An 11,636-nucleotide genomic window follows, 5' to 3' on the forward strand; every position below is an offset into this window, starting at 1 on the left:
CTATGAAAGGTATGCTGCCGCAGATTTTATTGCATTGACCGTTTAAATATTTGCGCAAAATAAACATAATCTACTAACCAAGATATTATGATGCATCTATCGACTACACATAATATATGGAGGTGTAAGTGGGATCCTGCTTTAATCCCATTTTTAGCTTATTTTATCAAAAACATTAAGAACCAAATCGCACCTGCCACTTTGCCTCCCTGGTATGGAAGTAGCGGTAACATGCATCAAAAGAAAAGACATGACCCACTGAAAGTTCATATTTAACACCAATGAATAGACCGAAACAATTGAAATGGATGCCCCTTTACAGTAGCCATGTTTGTCCAGTAAGTTTCTAAAAAAACTTTAGCTCCTACCAACAAGGCATTAACATTTAATTTCAGAAAAATGGCATTACAGAATTCAGAATTTTGTGTTGGGGAGCCTCAAAACCATTACAGCACTCCCCAAGATGTCGAACTAAATTCAAAGTTAACTTAATTGCCATAACATGAAAGAATTATTAAGTATTCTTTTCCAGTATCTGTTGAAGAATCTAAAACACTTACATTTGGAGCTTACATAAAACACACAACCAGTGCTCATTTGTAACAGTCTTCTCTCTCTCTCTCCATCTCTCCTAGTTCCATCAACATTTTCAGAACTTTGAATTCTATGCAATTATGCTCAATTTTATGTAGTGTACACACAGGTGGACAACCAATACGATGCCATGCTGAAAGAATAAGTCAGCCTCACTTGGTGTATAGGACATCCTCCCACGGGTGACGGTACAGAGGTTGCTTGAGCCTCTTCTGGTCAAAGGTGTGCCTGTAAATCCAAGTAGCAGATTGGAAATATTATTAGAACTAACTACGTAATTAGAATAACAATAATGTAGTTATAAGAACTGAAAATATGTTGGTCACAAAAGCATGAGAAAATACTAATGAAATATCTCTATTGAAGAACAAGACTAACCCAATTAGGCCAATTGAACGTGCAAGCACAAAGAGTCCATTAAGATACCCAATCTCTACAATCTCGTCGATCTCTTGCTTGCTGAACATTCCACTCCCAGAAAGAAGATCCAAGAAAAGTGACCCAATTGCACCATCGACATTCATAACCAAATTGTTGGCCTTTGACAGGGTGTAGGTCTCCACCTGAACAGCGTATTCCATATACTTGACTGAAGGGAAATGTGTGTGCGCATATTTCTGTAAAAGCTGCACTCTCTTGTCCCTGTTATCTCTGCTCTTGATCCTAATAAGGAGATGCAAGTGAAAATTTGAGAAAATAGTCAAAATACATCAGAACTTGTTGTACATTGGAGCAATATATTAATATGTCTCAAATCCATTTTCAGGTGCAAGATTATTATGGTGTCAAGTGTGTATTATACCTGTGACCAATCCCAGGGACACGGATTCCCTTCTTTTTCATGCCCTCAACAAATTCATAAGGCGTAAGACCCTAGAAGCAATTGATGCATTTTTATTAGAGCAATTAAAAATGCATAAATATAGAGCTAGAGAAAAAAATAGAGGGGTATGAAATAAGTTTACTCACCCTATCATATGCATCTTTGAAGTACCGAGCAGCGTCATCAATTGCACCACCAAATCGGGGGCCAATTGTCAACAATCCTGTGATATTTCAACTGTAAGTCTTAGTAACATAAGTCTTAGTAACATAACGGGACAAGTTTGCATGTATGAATTAAACACTCACCAGATACCAAGCTGGAAACAAGGTCTTTTCCAGCCCTAGCAGTAACTATAGAATTGTGAGCACCGGATACACAAGGACCATGATCGGCGCAAAGCATGATGCATATCTGTCAGACATGAAGAAACCCTTTTAGGATCAAATGAACCCTAGATATAGAAGGGGAAAAGGTAAAAGATCATCACATTAGAGCTTGAATTTTTGCAGATTATCCTACATATTACCCATAGATTACCTCAATAAACTGAGTGCAATAACGAGGAAGGCTGCGTTTGAACCACAAAAGGGAAATAACATCGCCAACTCCATAACCCCGTTCAATAATTGTAGACATGGGTACACCAGCATAGCAAGGTTCCTCACCTGCATCACACACATGCACATTTATTATTTTTGGGGAGGGACAGCAGTGCAAATAACAATCATAGAGCTATGTAGAATAACATGTTGCCACCAATCTAACCTCTATCATCGGAGATAGTGGAGATAATGTGGGTGGGAGCTCGGACCTTCCCACTTTTAATTGCAGTTTTAAGATCCTCGGGAATGGGGGGAGGTGTAATCTCAGGGACGAGAGGAACTTTTCCTTCCTCAACCTGCAAACAAAATGAAACCCAAGCTTAGATTTCACAATACACATATTTATAACATGATACTTGAAAAAACATCAGCCATGATGTCGAAAATATTATCAGCATACCAGCTTCTCAAACGTCTCCTTAATCGCGCTTTCAAGGGCTTCAAATGAAGTAGGGACAACTGCGCCAGCATCCCTTAGCGCCTGATTCTTACCTTGTGCTGATTCCAACTCACCACCACTCTTCGCACCCTGTTATACCAATAAATTAATAAACCAGATCTTTGCACTGAGTGTACTGTTAAGCTCACGGAACTCCAGGAAAAGAGAACACCAATTTGTTTAGAACTTACAGCATGGCCAAACTGGACCTCAGATTTGAATAGAGTTGCACATGTCCCGCTAACCCAAGCAACAACAGGTTTCTGAACCTTTCCTTGTTTCAAGGCTTCAACGAGTGAATACTCGTCGCTTCCTCCAAGCTCCCCAAGAACAACCATCATTTTAACCTAAAGCCAACAAATAATACATTGTGAAGTTTATACACAATTGCTCCAGAGTTGACACTTGGGTTACAAATAACAGAGGGATGACACTTGTACGCCATACAACTTTCATGTCCTAAACATGTATATTGCAGACTAGATCCATATAGGAAGAAGGTTAACATTAAATTGCTATAGGAAGAAGGTTAACAGTATCTATATAGAAATGTTAAGTGTGGAACCTGAGGTATGTTATTAAAACGCAGAATGTGATCTGAAAGAGTTGAACCAGGGAAAACATCTCCTCCAATTGCAATTCCTGAATATGTTAAGAAATTTAGCATTGGCACATTATTCATGTGCATCAGTAAATGTGACACTTTACACTTATCCAAAAGAGTTACCTTCATAAATACCATCTGTCACTCTTGCAATGGTGTTGTACATCTCATTTGACATGCCACCCTATTGAAGTAATGGAAGTTCAGTTTATGTATGTACTAATCAGTCATCAAATTCAAATCAAATAAGTGGAGTTCTAGAAAGTAAGCAAATCGAAAGTCGGGAGATCCAGACATGTATTTACATTATAAGCATTTCCATAACAAAAAAGATAAACCCCAAGCATTGTATTCTGGCTCTAAAGTTCCTAAAGCTCTGTATGTGAACAACAAAGATGTCTTTACAGACACAATGGGTGTGCAACAGACAGTTTCTTTTTTATTCTGTGAACTTTCTTATGAATGCGAATTATACAGAAATACATATGGTGAAGTATCTTTTTGAGAAGTGATTTTATTAACACCAGAATTAAAGCATACCGATTTAGACACAAAACCAACAGATCCGGGCCTGTACAGCTTGCATTGAATTATGTTGTCAATGGTTCCAGCAGTATCACCAATCTTGAAAGCACCAGCCTGAACTCCTCCAACTGTCGCAGGTCCAATGATGACCTACAGATATCACTAAATCATTTCGCAAATATAAACAATAAATATGCAAGCTACTGCCAGCCTGCATTATATAACATGCCAACACCCATATCAGAAACAAATTTTCCTAGAAGGTATAATACTCCCTCCATCCCAAAAAGGATGTCGCAGGTTTTCTACATCCAAATTTAGACAAATCTGCCAAATCCTTTTGGGGGCAGAGGGAGTATACATTTTCTAACTAGGTGCTTTATGATGATAACCCGCAAAGAACACACAAATTTAGAAGCAGTAATTCATGTAAGATATAGTCCTTACCTTATTGTTAGCACGTGCATAGCTAATTAGCTGCTTTGCGTCTGATTCAGGAACTCCTTCTGCTATAATGGCTACAACTCGGATAGTTGCCTGCTTCAAAGCTGACATTGAAGAAGCAGCCGCACTGCAGATTCGCAAATACAATGAAAAATTGGAGTCGCTCCAGATCATGCACTATTTCCCAGACAGATTATCAAAACAATAACTAACCTCCGGAAGGATGCAAAGTTGATAAATACATCAGCAGTTGGGTGTGCGTTGCAAGCAGCTTCAATTCTACAAAGGTACACGAATAGATAAGTTACATGAAAGTTGTGCTAGCAATCTGCTAGTGTACTAATCTGTGCATCCGAAGAAACAACTGTATTCTCAGACAATATAAATGAAGGATCAGAGAACCCACGTAGGATGAACTGGAATAGCAATTTCTTCTTGTCCAAAGAAGAGTTTCTGGAACCCATCAGAACCAGGATTGATTATTCCAGCAACAGAAGGTGTTTCTCTCCCTATCAAGCAGTGCAAAGTCAATAAGGAACAAGCAAAACAAAACACTATGTAATCCTTTTTAACCAATGATAGGGAGAATATATACCACAGAGGAAGTCAAAATCAAGCATCCGTTGGATAGGGAGTTGCTTGTAATTGTAGAATAATGCTTGGGTGGTTTTTGAGAAAATTTGACCTGTCGCCATGATTTACTTCCTCTGCAAAATTAACCGGTATTAACTTATGTACCACAGTAAGAGTTACTGTTTAGAAATAGCATAAATCATAAGCCCCCAATAGCCATCAAAATGCCAGAATAAATGAAATCATGCTAGCATAATGAAGCAAAAAAATGATAAGATGGCTGTTCACAAAAAGGCAAACATTCTCCAGAATATTCGGAGAATCTTTTCAGTGAAATGAAACAATAAGGTCCTTCGCGTTTTCTCGAAAAAAATATTTCGAACGGAGAATCTCATCAACAACAGCTGGGAAGTACTTTTTATTAAAACAGTATTAAAAGAGATTTTTTTTTATGATTTCAAACAATGGCCTACACACATAACCTAGAGCAAATAAAAAGATACATCAGTGCACGTTTAGGGCATAGGGAAGAATCATGTATCATAGCCTCGTATCAACTATGAGAGAAGTCATAAGTTAAGTACATGATGAAAATGACAGCTCCAACATGTTAATGTGTTTATCAGTCGTAAATAATGTTCGCAGCTACCATAATGATACAAAGTTAGTTCCTTAAATAGTCAACCCGTATCTTTAATAAGTTATCGTGTGACGTCAACCAGGAGCAACTACGTGGCAGCAACGGAAAATATAACTGCACAAAAATACAAGCTATGTCTGTTGAAAACACGACATCCGCGAAAATCTAAACTGCATGATCCACAAAATTTACACCATATAAAGGAGCTGACATCTGCGCAGAGCACCAGATCTCAAATACGGTGAATAATACAAGCTCACTTTTTTTTAGCTCCAATTAAATCTATAGTAAATGTAAACATGCATGCTACCCTCATAGTTTTCTACCCACCATCACTCACAGACAAGCTATAGCGAATACAGGGCAAAATTAGCAACTGATTCACTGAGCCAACCAAACTGAACCAGGAATACATGATCCAATACTTAGTCCAAGCGTGATTGTGTTTCTAAAACCGCCGCCTGTAGAAGCACTGTCACCGAGAAATCCTACTAAAAGAGGACAATGGAGACCGCGCAATTTCAAATTCCCAATCAATCAACAAAAGTAATGGAGAAGTTAGTAATAGAATATGAATGAGTTGGAATCTGAGCAGAGCACCGGATCTCAGATGACATGATGGACGAGCACATTTTATTCCATAATTTCCCAACTACTTCCAATGCCTAAATCATGCTTGCATCCAAAGATTCAAATCTAAAGCAACACTAAGTTTGGGATCAGAGTTTTGTTCCAGCCATTACTTGAGACAATTCATATAACGACTAAAAAAAGACCATTAGGAGTTGAGCTAGCCAAGTGGACTCCCAACCAACCAACCAAGTGAACATTCCAACTTCCAGACCCGATGGTAAGTTTAAACTCTTGCCCATTGCTGCAACCAAACTACTAAATAGTTAGACAGTTGTAAACAGACCACGAGATCTCCTCAGATCCACAGAAAAGGCGAGCGCGAGAGCCCAAATCCGACAAAACGCGGCCGAAGCTCCCAGGACTCCCCACACTACAACGCGTCGATCCGGCAAAAAACGAAGCGAAACTCGCGCCAGAGGGGGCATTCCTCGGTCGATTTCGGGCCAGGCGCGGCAAGCAGGGCAGCGCATTCCAACCCGGAAAAAAAAAACCCAAAACCCCCAGAGAATCGAACGCGGGGCGGGAGATCCCCACGGTACGCCGCGGGATCCCGCACACCGCGCGGCCAGGGCGGAGAGATCCGCAGATCCGCTGCGCCCAACTACCTGACCCGACCCACCAGCTGTTGGACCGAACGCCGGTGGGAGCAGTATGGAACAGCGGGAGAAAGAGTAGAGGGAGGTGCGTGGAGTGCATGTGGGAGCATGGTTTGCAGCGGCGAACCTTCCGAGGCGGGCGGTGCGAAGCGGAGGCGGAATTGGTCGGCGACGGAATTTGATTTGGTTTGATTTGTGTCTCGGGGAGGAGGAGGACGGAGCCTGGAGGCCAGGCAGAGCACAAGGATTTATAGTGTGGTGGAAGGTAGGAGGGGATGGGCCGGTATGAAGTAGGCGACGCACGCCGCAGCCCCCAGCTATCAGCTACCCACGACGCCGCGATGACTGTTTGAACCGGGTCCATGAGCCGCAGGGACGACTCGGGTTTCCTTTTCTCCATTTATTTCACTGCTGTAGAATGGCAACTGGATCTGGGATGGGAGGCTACCATGTCGTATACCATCGGCTACAATCTTATTTTGTACTTCAAACGTGCTCCTGACACGCACTATCGCAAATCAATCCAAATGGAAATATTTGTACAACAATTATATTGCTTTCATGGGCAGGGTTCATGGGGAGAGATGGACATGATGAAGAACAGAGGAAGCATAGCGATCTCGCCGAATAGGAGGAAGAAGAATGCCACCCCACCGCCACGCACATCCAGTATCCCCCACCACCGACGCTAGCCTAGCTGCCGACCATCGCCACCTACGGCCAACACCTCGCCGCCGCACTTCCCCGCCCTCATTAACCGTCGCCTACGTTAGTCAGCCCTTAGCCTTCACTCGAAGGTCCACGACCTCCGCAGTGTCCTCCTCGTCGGCACACCCTCACCCTCACCCCCACCCCTAAATGTAGTGCTCGCCTATGGCTCGCTTTGGCATCGTTGATGCCTTCCCCACCACGGCTCCTGGCAATCGTGGAGGCGTCTTCAGCATCGGCTGTCATGGTGGGGTGGTGATGGAGGAGGTCGTGGTGTGGTATAAGTGAAGAGTAAAAATACGGTGGCTCATGAAAAAGGAAGGAAGAAAGAGAGGAAGTGACAAGGACTAGGGTGGATGTTTGGGCGGGGCCCACATGAGGCGACACGTGTCTACACTAACCTTGCCCATGTGGTTGCGCGGTAAAAAGATTCTTCGCTTTAAACGTGTGTCTTCTTTGTATATCATCCATTACAGCATGTTATGGTATGGCGAGTATCATGAATTTCGCAATTAACTTTTGAACACCTATGGAAAAATTTAGGATGACAATATGTACAAAACATTAAAACCATATGTTCTACTCCAATGTTAGCTACCAGATGTTACGGGACACCGAATAAAACCTATTTTCTTTGATATATTTCATCAGTCTGTAGTGAATAACACCCCAAAAATGTATGTGAAAGATATATGTGACTTAAATAATAACACCATGCTGATCTTGCTCTAGATCCGCCCTGGCTCTACTAAAAGACATTTTAGGAAATCCATCCTGAGATGTTGCTCAACTGGGATAGAAACTACAAGGATATGCTAACCCAACAAAGTGTCAAATAGAAACCACATCGACACCTTTATCTAGCAAAGTGTTAAATATTATTCCTCTCTTCATTTTCGAGAATAACACCAAGTCATCTAAGAAAAGTAGAGGTGGCAAAAGATCTGAAGAAACCTCTCATGCACAATCCTCTTATCCACCAAAATGTCATATTAACCTGCTTGTCTTCTCCACCGCGGCTCCTGGCAGTCGTGGAGGCGTCTTCAGCATAATAGAAACCTCTCCTGAAGTTAGCCCATCAAGTATCAATGTTTTCGGCGTCCTTGGCATTGTTTGTCTTTCTGGTCTTAGTGTTACACAAATGAAAAAGAGCTTCGTGTAGTTTGTCGTTTATTTTTTTTTTGTTTAAAATTTTACTTCTGAAATATGACTTAGAAGTGGGTGGGATTCCACTTGAAATACTATTGGAAACCTCCCCGCATGTAGAAGAGTGATCCCACTAATCGCTCAATTAATACGAGTGAAGGAAAAAAATCTAAATGGCATGTTTGCTTGAGTAATCTTGCATTAAATAATTTGCTTTGCTATGTTCTAATTAACTTGTTTCAATAACAAGTAGAATAAACTATCTCCAAGGGCAAAAGTGTAGTTGCATAAGGTAGCTATGAGGTTTGTAAAACTCCTTCCTTCGTTAAGGTGGCCCGATAATATCAGGATAATATTTCTCAACGGGAGGTAATTTGATTATTACATTTCCTTTACGCTTAGTTTTATTTTGTTCATTTCTTTTGCCTTCTTTGTTTTTAGTTAAATAATATGGATATGTCCTCCAATATGACCATTATAGACATATGCAAACATCAATGGAGCAGAAATGAGTCATCCAATCAATCGTGAATGGCGAATTTAGGAAGATACAAGAGCGACAACAGATGTTGAATGATTATTCGACCATTATTACTTTGCATGAACATCTTTGTGGTTGGTGTGCATCATGTGAACACCTCAAGTATCAATGTAAGTACGATCCCGACCCTGCGATAGATTATATGATGGACGTTTTAAATGTGATGCTACCATGGAGGTTGTGGAGCTCATGTTTACAGGTGCAAGTGAGATTTTACAAAGAACAAGGGACATTCATCTAGAAAGTGCACTATGTTCAAAGGGGTACTCTCAATATTCTTATTTCACCAAAAAAAATATATAAGGAATGCGTTGGTAGAAAATTGTGCAGATAAAATTGCTACTGCCAAGCAAAAAAAACGTAACCATTTGCAGGAACCACATCCTCCAGTGGTGAAAGAAGAGGAACACCAAAAAGAGGAACAAACGATGGAAACGTGCCATGAGGATCTTCCTCGTGTCATTGATAATATTTATGAAGTTAACATGTAGGAACAAATGCATTATGATTACTATATTTTTTTGTTTGCGGCACCACATGCGGCTATCCAACTCAATATTAGTGCATCAATTCTCTCTTGAGAGCGGGTATTATTTCCCTGCATGATGCCAATGCACGAGAAAAAGGTGCAACTCTGACCAACCTTAGCTTTAGGCCTTGCTTGGCAGGTCGGATTTGTTTCCGAGCCGTAAAATTTCGGGAGCAGTTTTTCTAGTGCACAAGGAAACGGAGGGAATTAATTCGGACCTCCTATGGTCCGAGATCTTGAAACGTACAAAAACTGAACAGCCTAGAAATACCTCCGTTTTGGGCTGATAAAATAACGGTCAACCAAGTAGCTTTGCAAGATTCCCTCTGTAAAAATCTCGAAACTTTAATATACCCCCATTTTGGGTTAGTTTCCAGCAAACAAAGCGGGGCCTTAAGTTATTCAAAACTTCAGAGGCGAGAACAAATGCAACTTGGATCGGCATATTGTGGGATTTGGGCGGAGCACGAAGCACCGAAGTCTAGATAAATGCAACATTTGTCTTTCTTAATCTTCTGTCTTTTTTAGTTTGCTTTGATGTTAGCATGGGTAACTTTTTTTTCATAAATTTCTCAGAGTTGGTTTGGAACAAATTTTCGAAAGGTAAACTATCTACATATTTGTTAAGTCGGTTAATTTGTCATCTTTTTTTTTTTTGCTGCACTCCTTGTATTTTTCTTGCAAAATTTATCATCTATAGGGCATAAGAAGGCACACAAAAAAATCATCTAGTTTTGTAGCTTGATAGGTAGAGTCAGGAAGTGGCACGGATGCCACCGGTCGTACTCGTACCGGCGGTCGCAGCCTCAGCTGTGCAGTCCATTTTTTCCAAAACAGAAGGCAGGCAGCGGTACGAGCACGCATACTACCAGCGCTCGTACCTGGAACACAAACAAGACTGGGCACCTGGGCAACAACACAAGCGGGGCGCGATCGGCTGTATCGTACCGAGCCAGGGGACCTTTCGTTGATTTATTTTGACGATCCAAGCCCAATGTTCTCCCTTTTAACCTTCTATAAATTTTCCGTTTACCCTATAAGATCCCTAACCTTTCATTATCTTTAGCAATTTCTTGTACTCAGTATATTTCTTCTGTTCTTTTAGCCGGCTGTATACGAAAAGTTGTGTGTTCTATTTGTGTGCATTTTTTCGTAGGGACTTGGACGCTGTGTGGTGACATATACGGTATGGTTCCAACCGTATGAATAACCACACCAGCCACTTTATTATTTTGTTTCAAAGATTGTCGCTGCAAGTGTTGTAAGATCTTCCTCGCTTAATAAATTTGTTGCAATTTAGAGGGGTATTCTCTCCTTAAGTGAGAGTCCCATCTGTTCAGCTTTAGTGGAAGAAAAAAAAAACTCTAGCACATGGATTGAGCATAAAACAGTTGTTTTCATCACAAGTGCACCAAATCAGAAACTAGGAGGCATGTACGTCTCTTAGACTCAGTTCGGCGGCTTAAACGTGGTACTTGGGTTCACTTGCCGGTTATACTGACACTAGTTTTCTGCATCTGTGTACTAACCCTTGTGCTTCTAAAAGAAAAGAAAAAAAAATCTCACAACTGCATTTTCTCTTATTTTTTACAGCTTTTTAAGCTTAGTGTCTACACAACTGTGGGATGCGATGGATCTTGGTTCAAGGAAGCACAGGAACGTCCCTGTCGACGTGCCATGGCGACATGTGCCTTGCTACTCGCAGCGGGCCTGTTCATCGACTCACGGAGCCTCGTTAGAGATGGTACTTCTTCGAATCTAGCAATGGTGGAGGCTCGGCGTCTCCTCAAACGTGTGCTTACGAGACGTTGGAGTTTGGCGGCGGTCGCTAGTTTGGCGAGTGCAGACAAGGTTATATTGTGATCCAAATTCATATACTAAAGGGATGCTAACTTCTGACAAGCGGAGCGAGACCCGTCGCATATATATACATCTTGTAAGCCGCCGACTAGGATTTATCAGATTATAAGATAACCACCAGAGTTTGTAAACACCCCCTGATATAGTGAAGTATTTGCTGGCTGGCGCCCGTGGTATTTCCCCTTCTGTGTTGAAAAGAGTTTTCCATGTTAAATCTTGTGTCTCCGCTGCTTTTTTCATTTATCGTTCTTTGTTATTTACTTGTCGCGTTTATAACAAACCCTAAGAATGGTTCTTTATCTTTCTATCTTTTAGGGTTCTATCTGCAAAGTTTCCAGGAAAAAGTGTTTTCTCCTGGTTCGTTTTCAGTTTCCAC

At 41.2% G+C, this 11,636-nt stretch overlaps 1 protein-coding gene across 1 annotated transcript; it reads right to left on the reverse strand.

Moving 5' to 3' along the window:
* Window positions 1–472: 472 nt before the first annotated feature.
* Window positions 473–6,756, reverse strand: LOC127342615 (ATP-citrate synthase beta chain protein 1). The gene is made up of 17 exons (XM_051368599.2): window positions 6,604–6,756; window positions 4,630–4,741; window positions 4,441–4,543; window positions 4,248–4,313; window positions 4,038–4,161; window positions 3,606–3,740; window positions 3,189–3,249; window positions 3,027–3,103; window positions 2,653–2,808; window positions 2,423–2,551; window positions 2,186–2,318; window positions 1,958–2,085; window positions 1,726–1,831; window positions 1,564–1,640; window positions 1,397–1,467; window positions 973–1,257; window positions 473–822 (listed from the first exon to the last, which is right to left on the reverse strand). The coding sequence occupies exons 2-17, from the start codon at window positions 4,727–4,729 to the stop codon at window positions 747–749; spliced, it is 1,827 nt and encodes a 608-aa protein (XP_051224559.1). The 5' UTR covers window positions 4,730–4,741; window positions 6,604–6,756; the 3' UTR covers window positions 473–746.
* Window positions 6,757–11,636: the final 4,880 nt, after the last annotated feature.

The sequence above is a fragment of the Lolium perenne genome, chromosome 3, assembly GCF_019359855.2.
Source record: "Lolium perenne isolate Kyuss_39 chromosome 3, Kyuss_2.0, whole genome shotgun sequence".
NCBI lineage: Eukaryota > Viridiplantae > Streptophyta > Magnoliopsida > Poales > Poaceae > Lolium > Lolium perenne.